The sequence below is a fragment of the Diabrotica virgifera genome, chromosome 4, assembly GCF_917563875.1.
Source record: "Diabrotica virgifera virgifera chromosome 4, PGI_DIABVI_V3a".
NCBI classification, from domain to species: Eukaryota; Metazoa; Arthropoda; class Insecta; order Coleoptera; family Chrysomelidae; genus Diabrotica; species Diabrotica virgifera.
The window spans coordinates 18,590,027-18,610,112 of record NC_065446.1 but is presented as its reverse complement, the minus strand read 5'-3'; the positions used below and the strand labels follow the sequence as shown (position 1 = coordinate 18,610,112).

The 20,086-nt window shown below is 30.9% G+C and overlaps 1 protein-coding gene across 2 annotated transcripts in view; it reads right to left on the bottom strand.

Moving 5' to 3' along the window:
* Nucleotides 1-3,353: 3,353 nt before the first annotated feature.
* Nucleotides 3,354-20,086, bottom strand: part of LOC126883475 (E3 ubiquitin-protein ligase TRAIP) — a 56,870-nt gene continuing 40,137 nt past the window's right edge. The window contains exons 5-6 of one of the 2 annotated variants that reach the window (XM_050649043.1): nt 16,950-17,057; nt 3,354-3,699 (exon numbers count right to left, since the gene is read on the bottom strand). In XM_050649043.1, coding sequence (XP_050505000.1) covers nt 3,451-3,699; nt 16,950-17,057 — 357 coding nt within the window. In that variant the 3' untranslated portion in view covers nt 3,354-3,450. Of the gene's footprint in view, nt 3,700-8,036; nt 8,304-16,949; nt 17,058-20,086 lie in introns of those variants that run through there. The other variant, XM_050649042.1, reaches the window with a different exon arrangement.

The following is a 20,086-nucleotide window of genomic DNA, read 5'->3' as shown; positions in this document are numbered from 1 at the left end:
GGCCGCGGTCCCGATTAATCCGAGTTAACGGGGTTCCACTGTATATCAAATAACAAATCTGCCAAATTTCACATTTATAACTTAAATAATAAGCATGTCATTTGAAAAAATAGCTGTAATTTTGGAAACCAGAATCTTTAAACGCGATTTCCTAAAACTCTACTTTTTTGAATTGTGCCTCTATATTACTGAGGGTGCGATATACGGACTGCAAAGTGCGGTCACTGCAAGCAGCATCATGCGGTCACCGTTGGGCGATCTGCAGTTTCAATACAAAATTATCATTTCACAATACACGGACCGCACAGGTGGTCCAACTGCAAAAATGCAGTTGGATTGCGGTCGAGTTTCGCCCTGCAGCCGGCAGCAAAATGCGGTTGGACACGTCCCACACGAACCGTGCTTGCTATCAAGAAAAATGCAAAATATAGCTGATTTGGATGACACTTTGTTTATGAATGAAATTAAATCACATGAATCTATAATATGGAATTATCGATGTAAAACACACATCAAAAGATAACACAGACATCCTAAAATAAACTTACGTGCCCAAAAATCGACAGACTTAAAAATTTGGTCATTTTTGATTTCTCATATTTTCTAAACCTGTTGTCCGATTTAAGTGATTTTTTGAACATGTTATAGCCTGATTCTTTAGCAATACCACTGTTATAATATTGTTGCTAAACAGGTAAATTTTCATTGTTACCGGGTGTACCAATCAAACTGTGTCTTTTTCTCAAAGTTCGCATCACCCTGTGAAATCTTCTAGCATTTATAAAATACTGAAATTAAAACCCAACTATAGCCTCAGGTTTTCTTAACATTCTGTTTATTCATGGACGTACATGCGGGTAATATGTTCGGTCATATTACCCGTATGCGCGCCAATGGTGAATATTAAATTCTTAATTTTATGTCAAAAAATCTGCAATAACTATCTCTTAAAACCTACCAAATTTCATTTGCATATCTCAACTGGTTTTAAAGCAATAAATAAATCGTCAGTTTGTAAGAAAAAATTCAACATCCCGTATCTCGGAAACGAAACATTTGCGGACAAACGTCTATCAAGCCAACTGTCACTATTTTTTCATGCAGAATTACCCCTTAAAGTTTGTCGCACTAATTTAGAAACACCGTCTATTGATGAAGAACATGTCTAGTTGTTAAAGTACCTAACTTTTTTATTATCCAACATAAACGAATTAATCACAAAACAGAATGTTAAGAAAATCTGAGACTATAGTTGGGTTTCTAATTTCAGTATTTTATGTATGGTAGAATATTCCACAGGGTGATGCGAACTTTGAGAAAAAACCAGTTTGATTGGTACACCCGGTATACAATGAAAATTTACCTGTTTAACAACAATATTATTACAGTGGTATTGTTAAATAATCAGGCTATAATATGTTAAAGAAATCACTTAAATCGGCCAACAGGTTTAGGAAATACGATTTATCAAAAATGGCCAAATTTTTAAGTGGGCCGATTTCTATGCACGTAAGTTTAGTTGAAAAACTTATTATCATCTTTTCTGAGCTGAGAATACAAAGTATGAACATTCTATTCTGTTCTCTAGATTGCAAAATACATAGCGTTCACCCACGTTCTACGACGTTTTCTACGCCTTCGATTACGTAATAACAAAATGAGAAGTAGACTCTCTTGATCCGAATCCATATTGCAACTGATTGAATAGGTGCGGTCGTATTGCAGTCGCACATGACTTCAGCTGGACTGCAGATATGCTATCGGAATGCAGTTGAGTTCAACAGCAACATGATCGCATTCGTGCAGTTGGGCCTCGACTGCACTTTGCAGTCCGTATATGGAGGCCCTAAAGCTCGTGTTTGGAAGATGTAACTTCTGCTTTATATGTAATACTCCCAATTGTAGTTGTGGCAAAATCGGAGATCTAACACATGTCATATTAGAATGTCATTTACAGATAAATAACATAAACGACCTTTATAAGGAATTAAAAAATTTAAAATGTTGTTTCCCAATAAACCTTAATACTTTAATATTTACAAATGATATGGAAATTCTTCATCTCATTTATAAACATGTTAAACTATGTAAATACAAGTTGTAAACTAGGAATAATTTAATTTGGTTTGAAAAAATTAAAAAGAAAAAAAAATATATAAAAAAAGAACATATAATAAAATATAATAACAAAAAAAAATAGAAACAAAAAAAAAGAAAAGAAAAATAAAAAAATAACAAAAAAAATAGAAGTAAAAAAAGTGATTACCACAAATTAAAATATATAATAAAAAAAAGAATGTGTGTGTACTTTGTACGCACGTAAGAAGATATTCTTCTATTATATAGTAGGTGATTTAAACGAAGTAAATATTAGGTAAAATTAATAAAGGTTATTTGTACTTATTTTATTTAAAAATCAAATTAACTTTCTTATCTACCACTTTCAAAAAAGAAGAATATCTTCAAAAATTATATAATAATATACTTACAATCATAAAATCTATAAAAAAATAAAAAAATAACTTGCTTGGGGCTTGAACCCACCTCACGTCCACCGCGCCGTACGAAAGTTGACGCCATTTCAAACTGCACCAAACTCTCGTATACGTCATGAGGGAATATACACAAACTAAACGTTTACACCATAAATTTATATGCATTTAATAAAATTATTAGTTTGATTTTTGTCGAAATAAAATACAACAAAATATAGAGTAAGAAAACGATATATGAGATGAAGATTTGTAGAAAGTTTGTTCGTAATCAGATTATGTAAATTAAAGCATTGCCTACTAATAGGTAACTACATTATTTTGTTTACATTTTCCAAATAGATAGGTATTGAAACTATTAGGTATTTCCAACTGAAACATTTGGAATTACGTACCTGCGGCTTTTCAAAACTATTTAAAAAGTCACTATAATTATAAATTTGATTTTATTTCTGTCCACACATCAATAAAAACTAATATTATACAATATTTTTGTTTACCGATAACCTCCATATTGAACAATTATTGACAGATCATTTCAAAATTTCAACACCCAATCAGAGCCCGTATAACAACTAATACCATACTGTCGGTGTGCGCATGCGCGCGGATCAATCAAATTTTACCTTCAATCGATTCGCCGCTAAAGAAGAATATCTTCAAAAAATATAATATAATAATATGTTGTATCAAAGAATTAATATTGTACGTACGTTATGAAATAAGAAATTTATGATTATGAATCTGCAATCAATCACAAACAAGTCTGGCTAATTGGCTCTGCCAAAGCCATTTTTCAAGCAAAAAAAAACTTCTGCTTTACCCTTAATATAAGTTTTGAACAATTTTTAAGAACGCTCAATTACGTAAAATTTTATTAAAATAATGGTAACATTCTTACAAAAATAAATATGTTGAAAAAGTCATTAAACAACTAGATATAACAAAACAATAAATATCACTGATTATTCGGGAAAAACTGGGTAAGTTTAGCTGCACTACCGAGCGGAGCTAGCTTTTTAAATTTACTAGATGAAAGTGAAGATGCTGACTTCGTCCTCTTCATACCAGTTTGTTGCCTTTTTGAAGAAGGAAAAATCTCTGTCTTGTTAGTTCCGCCCAAACCGTCATAGTCGACGTTGTCATCATGTTTAGACTTTTTAGTTCCATCCACCAATGACTTTTGGCTCGTCTTAAATATTGAATACTAAAAACGAAATAGGTTTACATTAGTGATGTAATAGTCCAAGCAATGAAGCTTAAAATAGGACAAAACCTCGCAATTTTTACAGAATGGATAGATTTGCTTGAAAATTTGAGAATAAGTAGTGGATAGTCAGAGGATTAAAATCTATATGATGCAAAAAGGCGCTTTTACCATGGGGGTGGTTGCCACCCCCTCTTGGGGGTGAAATTTTTGAAGTTATACTTCTTTACGATCGAGAGTGAAATTTTATAATGCCAGGCGCATGCGCACACAGACAGTATGTATTTCGTTGCTAATCTTTCAAGATATGTATGTATCAGCGCTGTCAGCGCAAATAAGTCATATTATATCATATAAAAGGATATATTAGTGTTCTTAGTAAATGTATTATTTATTATAATTTTTGTGTCTTTGGATTTGTCTTCCTCGGGAATAAGATATTTTATAATAATAGTAAGTATGTACCTATATTTAAAGTATTTTTGTATACTTAACTTGGTCTATTAAATTTGTCAGTATGTATGAGAAATCTTGTAACCTGTCAAAGCAAAAGGAATATAGCTCAGTGGTACCGCGTGTGACCGGAGATCAAGAGGTCCCGGGTTCAAATCCCGGACGATTCATATTCTTTTTTTTATATTTTTGGTATCGTTTTAATAATTTAAAGAAAGTTAGTTTAATATCTAAATAAAATACAAATCACCTGTTAAGTATATTAATTTCGTTGAAATCATAGTTAGTGGAGTCACTGAAGGTTTTCACCTCCGATTTCGTTAAACCTTCATCGATTTTTATGACAATTGGTGAGTAGTTAGAAGATACTTTAAGGAGCAAAGGTGACATGATGCCAACTTGCGCTTTTACCTTGAGGGTGGATGCCACCCCTTCTCGGGGGTGAATTTTTTTTATTAAAAATAATACCAGAAATCGATAGAGAGGCAACTTCTAAGCAAAATTTGTTATATAAAGTTATTAACATAAATCAATACTTATTGAGTTATTAAATATCAAAGATTTTATTTTTTCTTAAAAAAATGCATGGTTCAAAGCTGTTTTTCACGTATTACTCAAAAACTATAAGCTTTTGTAAAAAAGTTATTATTACCAAAATTAAAGATAATAAAAAATTTAATAGACTCTCCACTTAAGGAACTAAACTAATGTTATTTCAAAGTGAGTTATGGGTAATTGAATGTATATTTTTTTCGACAAGTACTCAAATCTAAGTATTCAAGCTTACATAACGGGAAAACGATGCATTTTATAGAATACACATGTTATGCACTTGTCAAAGTACTTCGGAATACCTATCAAATGAGCTTCAGTAGAAGTTAATAGCATCAAAATTAAGCAAGTTATGATGAAAATAAGAGAATCCTTTCGATTTTTTTAGGAAAAAGTGAATAATAAAACATACGCCATTTCCACAAAAATTAAAATTTGTAGTTATCCTCACAAGAATTTCTTTAGGTTAACATAGTTAATGATTCGAACAATTTTGACCGGTTTAGAATACATATTTTTAAGATATTATTTAAAAAAATCAGAATTTTTAAAATTATCGTACTTTTCATTTTCTTTTGATAATAACTCCAAAAATACTCAATATTCAATATACGTAAAAAATGATATATAACTAAATTTTAGTTTTTTCTATTCCAAATACTTTACCCATTTTACTATTTCCGTAGAGTAAAAAATAACCGAGATAGAAACGTTTAAAATTTCAATTTTGCTGCGAGAACCATGTAATCGGGGCCATTTAACCTTTTATTTTTCAAAAAGTAAGAGTTTTAAAAGACTAAATTCGACGTTTGTTAATAGCTCTTGAAATAAGATTTTAATTAGTTTTTAGGTGAACCTAATACAGTAGACTCCCGTAAGTTCGGCCACCTCGGGACCGGACCCTAGGCTGAACTTAAAAGTGGCCGAACTAACCGATGCTTATCTAAAAAATGCCCATTTATTGTTTGTATGGATCTAGCAAAAACAAAACACTTGTACATTAAGTAGAAGACAACACAGAGGAATACTCTGACATATTTTTAACATGTATAAAAAGATAGACAGTTAAAAAAATACTATAAAACAATACTTACAGAACTCTGGGCCTAATAAAATTTAAAAATATTATTGCACATTGGTGGGTTTGGCTTCTTAAACACTTAAAAGAAGTCAGTAATTTTTTTCTGAATTTTCTTTTCTAATGATTTTTGATGTGCAAAGTGTGTGACTAATGCTCAGAGAGCCAGCCGGACTAAGCGGAGACCGAACTAACCGAGGCCGAACTTACGGGAGTCTACTGTATCTTAAAAAATAACTGAGTTATTTACAAAAAAACAATAACATTTTTTGGAAAGTTTTAAAAATAAATTTTGAAACATTTTTGGTGCATAAATTTTAATGCTATCAACCTGTTCGAGGGCTTGTTTGATATATATTTTTAAGAACTTTGACAAATGTTTAATAAGTTTATGTTATAAAATGCATTATTTTCTCGGTATTTAAGCTTGAATACTTAGATTTGGGTACTCGACGAAAGAAACATACATTAAATTACCTATAACTAACTTTTAGTTATCACCGAAAGGTTTTTCTAGTTGGGAGTTTATTTGATTTTTTATTGGCCTTAATTTTGATAATAATAACTTTTTCTGCAAAAACTTATAGTTTTTGAGTTATTTATGAAAAATCGGTTAAAAACATGCATTCTTCTTACGAAAAATTAAAATCTTTGATCTTTAATAACTCAAAAAGTTTTGATTTATGTTAATACCTTTATAACACCCTGTAATATATATTATAACAATCTGTAAATTTAGATAATAAGTAGGCTTAGATATTAACTTAAAATTGTTATTGTAATACCATACAAAAAAAGAATGTGTGTGTACTTTGTACGCACGTAAGAAGTTATACTTCTATTATATTATTTAAACGAAATTAATATACTTTTTATTTATATTTTGTTTAAATATTAAACTAATTTATACTTACTACTTCTCAAACATTTTTATTAGAACAGTGCCAAAAATTAAAATAATAAAAGAATAAAACACACACAAACACATTAAACAAGCCACAAATGATGTCTGAACATTAATTGTCGAAATTTTTTTTAACTAAATACGTATTTTCTGAAAATACAATTATATAATAAATATACTTACAATCATAAAATGTATTAAAAAAAAAAACAAAAAAGAAAGTTTCTATTGGGACTCGAACCAGCGCTGATAAGAGCGGTTGGTATTGGAATTCATTCGCCTTCTCCGCTTAGCCACGGACACTATGTGTCATTATTTACGAAGATCGACTAACTAAACGGATTAAACTTGTGATATTTTGATATTTTGAAAATTGATCAAATTATTTTAATTTTGAATTAAAATGATTTAGAATTGAAAAAATACAACAAAACATAGAGTAAAAAAACAATATATTAGGTGAATATTGATAGAAATTTTGATGGTAATCAAATTATATAAATAAAAGTATTACATACTATGTATTTTGGCAGATCAAATAGGTAGGTTTATACCCATGATACATTAACAATTATTACGTACCTGTTGCTTTTAAAAACTATTTAAAAGTCACTACAATATTATACACTTTTTTGTTTCTGTCCTCACAACAATAAAACTAATATATTATACATTTGTTTACCTTTACCTTTACCTCCAAACCACAGCTGCCATATCGGATAATTTTTGACATGTCATTTGAACATCCAATCAGAACAAAGTTATAATGCGCATGCGCCGGGCTGATAGGTTTTAACATATAAAAAAATCACCCTCTATCGCCGGTAAAGAAGTATAACTTAAAAAAAAAACAAATAGTCTGGCTAATTGACTATGTCAAAGCCATTAATAAAAAAAAAATACCTTTATATAACAAATTTTCCTTATAATTTGTCCCTCTATCGAACGGGGGGGTTATTTTTAATAAAATAATTTTCACCCCCGAGGAGGGGTGGCATCCACCCCCAATGTAAAAGCGCAAGTTGGCACCATGTCACCTTTGTTCCTTGAGATATCCTCTAACCACGCACCAATTTTCATGCAAATCGATGGAGGTTCAACGAAATCGGAGTTAATAGCTCATATCCACCTTCAGTGACTGCACTAAGTAATAGAAGTATAACTTCTTACGTGCGTACAAAGTACACACACATTCTTTTTTTTATTATATTTTGACCGCAAAAGTTGGTAAAAACAATCATTATAAGCAAAAAACGTTTTATACATTTTTTTGATAAAATAAATAGTTTTCGTTAATCAGTTTTCTGTCAATAACTCAAAAAGTTTTCATTTTACCAAAAAAAGTTTATATATATGAATTTGGGTTTAAAACGTCCTCCGACGTTGTCCGATGCCTTGTTGCCAATATCTTCTATCATTGCAGTTTTCATCTTCTAATCCTCGTACACTCATTGATCGTCTTACTCCTTGTATCCACGTCGAACTTGACCTTCCTCTTTTCCTCTTGTCTGTAGGTATCCATTTCATAATTTTCTTTGGCAGTCTCTCCTCCTTTTTTCTCTGAACATGTCCGTACCACGTTAATTGTTTCTTCTCAATGCATTCTACGACGGTTTCCTGTAAATTAGAATTGCGAGAATTGGGATATTTTAATGATTTAGTAAATTATTAAAAAAAAACAGCTATATCTAATAAAAAATCTAATAAAAAAAAACAATTTAACATGAATTAAAAATATTTGAACAATAACAGTTGCTTAAAATGTCCGCCATTTTGTTCGATGCATTTCTTTGCTCGTTTTAAAAGATTTCTAATCGATTTTCTAATTACATTGGGATTGTTCTTAATTTTTCTGGCAGCGTCTTGTGACCTTAACAGAATTAATCAATATGATTTCAAAACTGCCGTAATTAAATTATCTCCGCCAAAATTTGACATGCACCTTTTAAAGCAGATTTTTATGCTCTTTTAAAATACGTACACAAATTTTCAAAATTTCAATATACAGGGTGTTGTTTCAAGGGCACAATTACTTTATATTTTTTTGGTTAATCCGGACCTGGACTTTTCTTGTGATTACTAATTGGGTCGTTCCAATGTGGTAAATAAGTATTGATTATTTTTAAAATGAATATTTATTCATTATCTTTAATAATTTATAACTAAAAGTTAATAATATCTGCTTTTTAATGTCAGAGTTCTTAAAAAATTCAATGTAATTTGAAAATTAGTCATAAAATTGTCTGGCCGAAAAATTGAAACGAACCGTTAAACTTACTTTTTTGTGTTCTTTTCAAATATGCAAACAGATTTTGTTGTTTTAAGGTCACAATTACTTTATAATTTTTTGTTAATCTGGACCTGGATTTTTCTTATGGTTAGTATATCTATGTATGTGGTTCTAAAGTTATGGCTTAGGAAAGAAATGGGCAAAATCGATAAAACACCCTGTAACTCGGTTATAAAAGTCGGTAGGGCAAAAAATGTAGCATATTTAGAACCGTCTTGGTGACCTCTATTCACCATTAAAGTATTTCCGTTTCCCAATGAAACACCCTGTATATTAACAAGATGCCTAGTTGCCACTACCAACTACTTACTTGATAATCATACAGTAATGAGCGAGCTAATAACCGACAAAATAACGCAAAAGATGGAAATCATAATACATTGTGAAGTAAAGAGAGATAAAACTAGCAGAGGTGGAAATTATCGGTATAAACTTATAATATAACATTACATTACATAGTTTCCCAACTTCAGACGTAGCGAAGGAATATGACAACTGACAACTGTCATTGTTGAATTTTATGAAATACTCCCGTCACAGACGTCTAAAGGCACGAAACTCTGTAATGCAATGTTATTTTATACGTTTATACCGATAATTTCCACCTCATATAGTTTCATCTCTCTTTACTTCGCAATGTATTATGTTTTCTATCTTTTGCGTTATTCTGCCGGTTATTAGCGCGCTCATCACTGTACCTATATAAAATCTCATTACCAGTTTACCGTTCACCGTTTATTTTTTTAATATTAACATAATAGTAAATTTGAAATTTTGTTCACAGTGAATATTTCACAGGTAGTGAATTTTTGATCAATTCTAAAAAAATGTCCATACCTCATTTTCATTAATGCCTTTTTGATTGGCATTTATGGCCATCGCTACTATTCTTTGCGATCGTGTCATTGGGACTGATACAGGCGGCACAACCTATTCAGTAGAAGGTGATATTAAACAATGATCTAAGCTCTTTATCGAGAAAAATGAAAACATGTTGTATTACTACGCAACAGATTTAGGACTTCGTAAAATGCTTACAACATACATATATCTGGGTCTGGGTATATATCCGGTTTATATAACGTCTAGAACAGAGGCTTGCGCAACAAATGCATACCGAATTTTATTCGAATATTCTAATACATATTTAAATAAAAGAATGTGTGTGTACTTTGTACGCACGTAAGAAGTTATACTTCTATTATATGATTTCAACGAAATAAAGATACTTTAAAGTTTATTTGTATTTTATTTAATTAATAAACTAATTTTGATATTACCACTTTCAAATTTTTTTTATTAAAACAACAACAAAAATTAAAAAAAAGGATAACAATCGTCCGTGTCAGGATTTATACCCGGGATCTTCGCGTTATGTAGTCGAATGCTCTACCAATAACCCATCAGGGTTTTGTTTTTCGGCTTTTGGGACGTAATTACAAACGACGGTGACAAATAGATCAAGTGAAGTACTAAATATAAAAATGTTTAAAATACTTATTATCTTACTCCCAAGGAAGACAAATCCAAAGACACAAAAATTATAATAAATATATTTACTAAAAACACTATTATATTATTTTCAAACCTTAGTTGCGCTCATACATACATAACTTGGATGATTTAGCAACTAACAACATACTGCCGGTGAGCGCATGCGTCAGGGAATGTAAAAATTCACCCTCGTGCCTAAAGAAATATAACTTCAAAAAAACTTGTTATTTTCGTATCTCGAAAATGAAACAAGAATTTTCTACAGCTATTAGACAAGAAACTTTATTTTTCGATAAACAGTAACCCTTAAGTAAATTTAAAAAACCGCAAATTAGACCAGGGCGCATCTGTAAAAATATTAGTACATTTGGACGTTGAGAGGTGACTCAAATTTTTTTGCAGAAATTGCTTGAAAATAACTCAGATAATAATATTTGAGTTATCCTCCCTCTCAAAAGGTCCGGAACATTGTTTAAATAATCAAAATCTCAAAAAATTAAGGAAAAATTCGATTTTTTCTTCGTTTTTTGATTATAACTTTAAAAGTATTCATTTTCGAGAAAAGTTGTACTGACATAAAAGTTGCGTAATTAAATTTCTTACAATATAAAATTATTTAAAAATTTAAAAAATAGTCACCCTTGTTGCAAAATAGCAATAATTGCGAAAAAACCATACAATAACAAGTATTCGTATTTTACGTTTTTCAACCATTTATGCTACACTTAGAACCTTCATATTTCACCCAGAAAAACTTTATAATACAGTAAAACAATACTGTAAATTTAATTAAGATCGGTTCAATAGATTTTGCAAAATAAACTTTGCAATCCAGCTTTCGCAAAAAAAATTCATTTTTTCAAAATGTTACAGGACTGAAAATAAAGCAGATAGCATGTTGAAATTGTTTTTGTTTATAGAAGTGTATTGTACCTTTCATTTGCAATTTGCAAAACTAAAATCGATTAACCATCACGGCGTCAGGAATTTTTTTAAATAAACATTTACTATTGGTGCTACGCGCAGGACAGCGGATAGTTGCTCTGATTGGGCATTCCAATGAGTTTTGCTAATGATTAATACATTTTAATTTTTATTACATTTCGATATAAATAAATAAATTTGTTTATTGCAAAATCAAAACACATACTCTATCCTTTGAAATAACACTTTTTGTAGCAAAAACTTTCTTTGTTCATATATTTTAACTTAGAAAATAAAATTTTATTATTTTTAAACGTATGCAATTGTTTAAACAATATTTCACAAACAATAATAAAATTAGTTTCATTTTTGTGGAATTAAAATATTAAAATACAACAAAATATAGAGTAAGAAAATAATATACTAGATAAAGATTCGAAGAAATTTTGGTGGAAATCAACTTGTGTGAATCAAACACAGCTGTCCTGCGCGTAGCACCAAAAATTAATGTTTATTTAAAACATTTCCTGACGCCGTGGTAATTAATCGATTTTAATTTTGCAAATTGCAAATGAAAGGTACAGTACACTTCTATAAGCAAAAAAATTTCAACTTGCTACTGCTTTATTTTCAGTCCTGTAACATTTTGAAAAAATGAATTTTTTTTGCGAAAGCTGGATTGCAAAATTTATTTTGCAAAATCTATTAAACCGATCTTAATAAAATTTAGAGTTTTGTTTTACTGTATCATAGAGTTTCTCTGGGTAAAATATGAATGTCCTAAGTGTAGCATAAATGGTTGAAAAACGGAAAATGCGAATACTTGTTTTTGTATGGTTTTTTTTCGCAATTATTGCTATTTTGCAACAAGAGTGACTATTTTTTAAATTTCTAACCAATTCTATATTGTAGAAAATGTAATTATGTAACTTTTATGTCGGTACAACTTTTCTCAGAAATGAATAGTTTTAAAGTTATAATCAAAAAAACAATAAAAAAATCGAATTTTTCCTTCATATTTTGACATTTTGATTATTTAAACAATGTTCCGGACCATTTTGAGTGGTAGGATAACTCAAATATTATTATTTGAGTTATTTTCAAGCAATTTCTGCAAAAAAATTTGAGTTACCTCTCAACGTCCATCTCAAAACAGATGCGCCCTGGACTAAATACATACCTTGTATATGTACAAGTCAGTCGTCCGAGCTTAGTTAATATATTTTGTATTACACTGGTTTTAAAGAAATAGAAAAAGAGATTTTAAAACTGCTTCCCTTAAAATAAAATCATTTGTTGATTCCAGAAATGCCATTAGTTTAGTTGAATCAGATTGGGTGCTTGAGCCATAATAATAATTATAATTGTAAAAACTCAAGTTTTTCATGGGTTTTACAAATAATTAAACAAATAAATTTATAAATACGTTTTATAGTTAAAAGCTAATTTCTATTTTGTAATGAAGATGTTGATCATGCAAATCGTCCAGATTTTTAGCTTTTTAGCCGCTACATCAAAAAATAAGTTAAAGTCAATTTAACTTCAGATCCATCTTCAAAAGAATGTAGCATTTTTTCACCACCTAAAGTCCAAGCAAAATCTAAAAAAGCTAAAATTAGTTCAGCAAGCACTTCTGAATGCTCATTTTCTCTTTTACTTGACCCTGCTAAAAACTTCATAGAAAATCACCCTCTACCTTTCCCTCTAAACTTTGATCAACTTAACATGCTCCTAACGAATATCACGGGATCAACAGATCCTACAACCACAATTCAAGAATATACCACAGACCTATCAGCTTTGTCCCATATGCTCAGTCAAGTTTACCCCCATTTAAAGGAAAGAAAAAAATCAATATTTATCTTGGCAGTGAGGCATCGGACTGGGAAAGTGACACATCTCAATTAAGCCAACATTAAGATTCAAGTTTCTACTTCAAAAGAATATTGATGGATTTTTTCATCGCCTTGCTATGCTCCTACATCTTTCTCTGAATTCCAGCATCTATACTGCAGAGCTCTTTGGTTTGTTTAAAGCCATCAAACATGTATATATTAAAAACCTCCCTTGTTGTCCAGTCCTTTTCGACTCTTTTAGCACAGTCAAAGCTATGCAAAATATAAACCATAAACACCCCATTGAGAAAAGAACCAAGGCCGAACTAATGGAAGCTCAAGTAAGTTTCAGAAGAATCCATTTCCTGTGGATACCATTCCACATAGGCATAGAAGGAAATATAACAAGCAGATACTAGGGCGCGTAACGCTATCACTAATGATGCATCAAAAAGAGAGTGTCGGAGTGTCGCTAGCGATCTAAAAGTTCATTTCAAAAATAAAGTGTTAGTGGGTGGAATTTAATTATTGCTCCAAAGGTTTAATTGTCTACAAATTGTAATTCATTTTTACCAATTTTTGATTTAATATTGTTACAAATATTACGAAATGTTGCTAATAACATTCGGGTGGATGCGACTTTGTCTTTTTTAAATAAAAAAAGAAAAAAAAATGATATAAATCTATGAATCGATCTTAACCTGCGGATTTAATCTTGTCGAGTTGTGTAAACCAGCCTGATTTTCACTTAAGGCCATCGGTACATAATTCGCAAATATTTTACGGCTATCCCTACTTTTTCTGTCTTTACACGGCAAATTACGTGTAGTAAAATTCACACTGGTATGGATATGTAAACATTACTAGAATGTCATTCTATTTGAAAATGTCATCATTAACTTAAATATATGGCTTTTGAATGTTCTTGGATAACTGTTGTTTGTATAATTGCAAATTATTAATTCAGTTAATAAATGTGATAATTTTTTCACTACCTATGTATTCAGTGATTGTAATAATTTATATGTACACCAAAAACTAATACTCAATCGAGAAAAGAGGAAAAGTGTTAAAATGATTTTTTAATAATATATTGTTACTATGGAACGCTTACAATTTTGAACATCTTTAACAACAAAATACTTGGATCACAGAATATAATATCCTGATGTATTCTCTGCTTGGATCTTCCATAAATAATACACAATAAATACCTTTTTATTAAGTTCACGTCTTAAATCAATTATTTATCAAATACGCTATATATCAATATTATTTAATCAACAACTCAAAATATTCCCGATGTCATGTCAAATATTTAAAATTGTCACTGATTGTCAGTGTCTGACTGACAATATTCTATTCAACTGAGTGCGTTGTAAGACAAAGATAGATTTGGAAAATATTACCACGGACATTGTGTTCATTTTTTCAAATCCTGAAAAAATCAATAAATAAAGAAGTCGAGGGCCGAAAGTCCCTTAGAATAAATAAAAAGTTTATTTTGAATAAGATATTTGAAATTAAAAATCACATTAAATGTTCTCTTAGTTTTTCATCCCTGTAACTTATTAAAATAAACATTATAGAATTTTTCAGGGACTTTCGGTCCTCGCTAATAATGTAATCTTTCATTCTGCGTTTAAATTTTTCAAAAATACTTATTAGTTTTCTCAGGATTGGAGTCTCATCGGAGAGACGTAGGCCTGCTGCTCCATACCCTAAGTGACCAACAACGAGAGTTTATCCCCCACACCGCGACTGACGTGAATGGATTAGGTGACTAGCGTCATCTGGCAATTGAAAGGTAAAGTTTTCAATCCTAATAGCGACATTAATAATATTGAAAAATATTAAAAATATTACTAAAAGATTTTTAAATTGAAAACTTATTGGTCCATTTCCCTGGTGACACCTCCAAGGCTTCTACAATATGCAAGCCAAATGGATGCTGCAGTGAAGACAAAAGGGAAGGAATTCTACACTACGCAATTTACAACCCCCCGTCTACAGCTTGGTAAAAATCCAACGGAAAATGGACCTAGTTACTCTATAGGAGTAATACTAATATAAAAATAAAAATGTATACCATTTTTATTCAGTTGCAATGCGAAGGCAAAACAAAGTTGATATTTTCTCACAGTATAAGATATATGACATTAGTGTGCAGAAAAGTTACGTTTCTGTGCCGGAATAGTATATTGTGCAACAAGTGCGGAAAGGTACTAATTTCTCACGAGTTTGAAAAGTTGCGGTACGAGCGCAAGCGAGTGCCGCAATTCAAACGAGTGAGAAATTACCTTTCTGCACGTGTTTCACACTATACTTTTTCTACAAGCACAGTTTTTCCTAAAAATAAAAATCATCACAATTTCCAAACGACGATTAATTATAATAGGTACCTATGTGATAAATTTTAAACTGTATTTAATTAATACCTACTAATCAATTTAAATTCCTTATACCTAAATAAATTGCACAGAAATCAGTTAAAAAATTAATGCACTGCCTTAATTTGTTTAAATTTAAACAATTATTACAAATTATTGACATTATATTTATGCAGTCACGGATTTACACAAAACCTACTTCATTCGACGTCTCTTGCAGAGGTTGCTAAATCCTTATTGGTTATTTGATAATTATAAAATGTTTAATAAGAATAAAATTGTAAAATAAAACAGTTGTAACATCCATAATTTAGTTTCTATGCTATAGTTAAATATAATAATTGTCTTATAGGTTATATATTTGTCTAAAGTTTAACCACGGATGTAAACAGAATATAACGTTACTCAGAATGCGGTAGTCCACGGATGTAAACAGAATATAACGTTACTCAGAATGAGGTAGTCAACTGTGCAGAAAAGAACTTTGCGGCACAGAAACGTCACTTTGCGGCATAGAAACGTCACTTTTCTGCACACTAATGTCAAATATCTTATACTGTGAGAAAATATCAAGTTTGCTAACATAAAACCGTGCAGAAAAGTGCACTTTGAATAGTGGTTGTAGAAAAAGTTCTTTTCTGCACAGTAGACTACCTCATTCTGAGTAATGTTATATATTCTGTTTACATATGTGGTTAAAGTGTAGACAAATATAACCTGTAAGACAATTATTATACTTAATTATCGAATAGAAATTAAATTATGGATGGTACAACTGTTTCATTTTACAATTTTATTCTTAATAAATATTTTATAATTATCAATTAACCAATAAGGATTTAGCAACCTCAGAAAGATACGTCGACTGAAGTAGGTTTAGTGGAAATCTGTGACTGTATAAATATATCGTCAAATGTGACATTATTTTGTAATAATTATTTAAAATAGTTTAAATTCAAACAAATTAAGGTAGTGCATTAATTTTTAACTGATTTCTCTGTAATTTGTTTGGGTATCAGGAGTTTAAATCGATTAGTATTAATTAAACAGCTTAAAATTTATAATTTATTGTTATAATAAATCTTCGATTGGAAATTGTGATTTTTAGTTTAAACAAAATATGTGGTTGTAGAAAAAGTATAGTGTGTAACACGTACAGAAAGATAATTTCTCACTCGTTTGAATTGCGGCACTCGCTTGCGCTACCGCAACCTTTCAAACTCGTGAGAAATTAGTTCCTTTCTGCACTTGTTACACAATATACTATAAAAATACACGAGCAATGGTATTAATTTTCCCGAAAAATAGTAAGGAATACAATTTTACTTACTCCTTTATTTGTACAGGTACTTGAGGGTTTATTTGAAGCATACTGACCATCATATACTGTTTCTAAGAGATGCCCGTAGTTTGATTTCGCAGTCTCTCCCCGTTCTGCCTAAAAAAATAATAAGAGTTTACATAATAGCTATTTATCTATTTAAGACGCAACATCAGCGCGTCATCAATATCAATTCGAGAGAGTCAAGTCAAGTCAAGTCAAATTTATTGATCACATGCGACATTATACAAAGTACATGTATGAGACAAGTCAAAGTTACAGACATACATCTTAAAAGTATATAAATTAATAAATACGATAAAACATACTTAAAAGTTATTTTTAGAATATGGCTTTAGCTCACAAATGTATTGATGTACACACCTCCGAAAGTTTGGCTGATGTAAATTCATTCGTATATCTATTGGCAATTTGTTAAAGAAACTTATGGCTGCATAATGTGTGCTACCTTCCAACAAAACAGAACGATGTTGTGGAAGCATAAAGTGATTGTCTCTGAATTTAGTTGAATAAACATGGTTAAATTGAAATTTATTAAACTCATAAATTATGCAATGTAAATACATTATACACGACCAGGAATTGTAAGAATATTGTTTTGTCTAAAGATGCCTATACAAGAATCTCTAAATTTCATTTTATACATTATCCTAATAGCTCTTTTCTGAAGTACGAATATCTGCTCTAATTCAGAGGTACAACCCTAGACTTCAATGCCATATTTGGCTATTGAGTAAAAATGGGCAAAGTATACTGTTTTTAATATTGATGTATTAAAGAGACGTGAAAGAATTCTCAATGCATAACATGCGCTACTTAATCTGGATTTCAAATTAGAAATGTGGTTTGACCATTTACAATTACTATCTAAAAGGACCCCCAGCAGCTTCGTGCAGTCTGTTTTATCCATTGCTGCTTATATAGCGGCTTGATGCTTTAATAAATTATTTGACGTGAAAATCATATACTTTGATTTCCCTTCATTCAAAACTAGTTTGTTGGATAAGAAATAACTGTTGATGGTGGATAGTATCTGTGTAGTTTTATTTTGCAAATTTTGATCAGATGTTCCTGTGACTAGAATGTTGGTATCATCCGCATAACTGATGATATTAACCCCAGTCAGTGAATTAGTTACCAAAGCTATATCATTAATAAATGCTATAAAAAGTAGAGGACCCAAGACACTACCCTGAGGGACACCATAACGGATATCCAATGTGTTTGATTCGTTTACAAGTCCATTAGATGTTATCTTTACTTTTTGTCTTCTATTCTCTAGGTAGGAAGTAAACCATTTTAGAACTACACCACGAATACCAATCTCCTCAAGTTTTATTAGCAACAAATTATGATCGAAAGTGTCAAAAGCCTTGGACAAATCGAGAAATAAACCACATGCCTTCTCTCGTCTGTCCAAAGCATCCAACACTAAGCTGACGAAATTTGCAAGAGCTGTCGTTGTAGACTTAGAAGATGTAAAACCATGTTGAAAATTATTCAAGATACTATGCTTTTTTAGGAATGCGTTCATTCTAGTACAAACCAGAGTTTCAATTATCTTTGAAAACACAGATAAGAGACTTATGGGACGGTAGGTAGTTGTTAAGGTCATCTTTATCACCACTTTTGAATAAAGGGATTACAATTAGATAGTTTAAACATACTAGGAAATATTCATTGTTGAAAGGAGGCATTACAAATATCCGTCAGTGGATCTGCGAGAGCGTGAATGCATTGTTTCAATAACTTAGGGGAAATCTGATCAAAACCACAACTGTGTTTGGATTTAAAACTTCCGACTATACTAGTTATTTCCTGTGGGTTAGTTGGATATAAAAACATAGAACAACTATTAGGTTTTTTGATGCTGATGTAAACCCACCTATTTTAGTAGAATCCAAAGCGGCAAGTTACTTTGGAGCCATTTCAACAAAATGGTGGTTAAATTTGTCTGCTTAATTATTATTATCATCACTAGGTACTTTTGAGTTATTTTGTTTCCCGACTGTTAAGTTTACTAAATGCCAAATACATTTCATTTTATTTGATGATTCGTTTAACTGTCTGACTACTTTTAGCTGCTTTTAATTTAATTGAATATTCTGTCTTTGCCAAATGAAGGACTGGCCTAAGATTACTATTTTGCTGACAGATCGTTTCCAAAAGTTTTAGCTGATCCCTTAAATTGTACAGTTCCTGCGTAAACCAATTCGAACGTGTACATTTTTTAGGTTTACATTTAAGTAGTGGAAAATGGGGCCGAAAGTAATTTTGGATAGTATTTAAAAAAGCTAATGATTTATCCTCAGCAGAAATTGTATTAAATACCTCTGACCAATTTGTTGACTCAAGGGTTTGAACAAAACGATTTATGTTCCTTTCACTATATGAACGGATGCATATATAGGCATCATTGTCTGCGTTAATGCTACATTGGAACAATTGCGCACGATGATCAAAGATAAAACCTTCTACAACCATTGTAGAAGGGTTTATCTCTGATTATCGTGCGCAGTGGCGGCTCGTGGAATTTGAGCAGGGAGGGCGCAGATAATAACAATTGCACACAAAAATTTGCCCTCAGGGATTTAGTAGGAATTTGATCAGGGGCAGCGGGTTTTCATTTTTCTATCGGGTGCAAAGTGGATTTCCATTTACTATTTGAACGGTGTCTTTGCAATTTTTTCCCTAGAATGTTTGCTGAGAACTATTGTAGGTTTATATACGCAGATTGGCAAATATGACGGCAAAGCTTTTGACGCGGCAAACGGTTTCAAGTTCGTAGAAAACATTAAATTGGCGTTACGCAGGTAAACGCAATGAAGGGCAATACTCAAATAGGGGCAATAATTTTTACGATGGGCTGGTCGGCAAATTTCTCAAATTATGGGGAAAAACCAACCTTACCGACTTTCGGCTCTGGTCAAAATAAAATAGTTAGGTACAACTTACAGGAACTAGGTACCTACTACATATTTAAATTTTCAAATACAAACAAATTTGATTTATAATAGTTTAATAGTTCTATTCAAGAAATACACTACGACATTGCGTTCATAATAATTAATACATTACAATTACTTTTTAAAATTAAAATCGGCTCTACGGTCTTTTATAGCAAT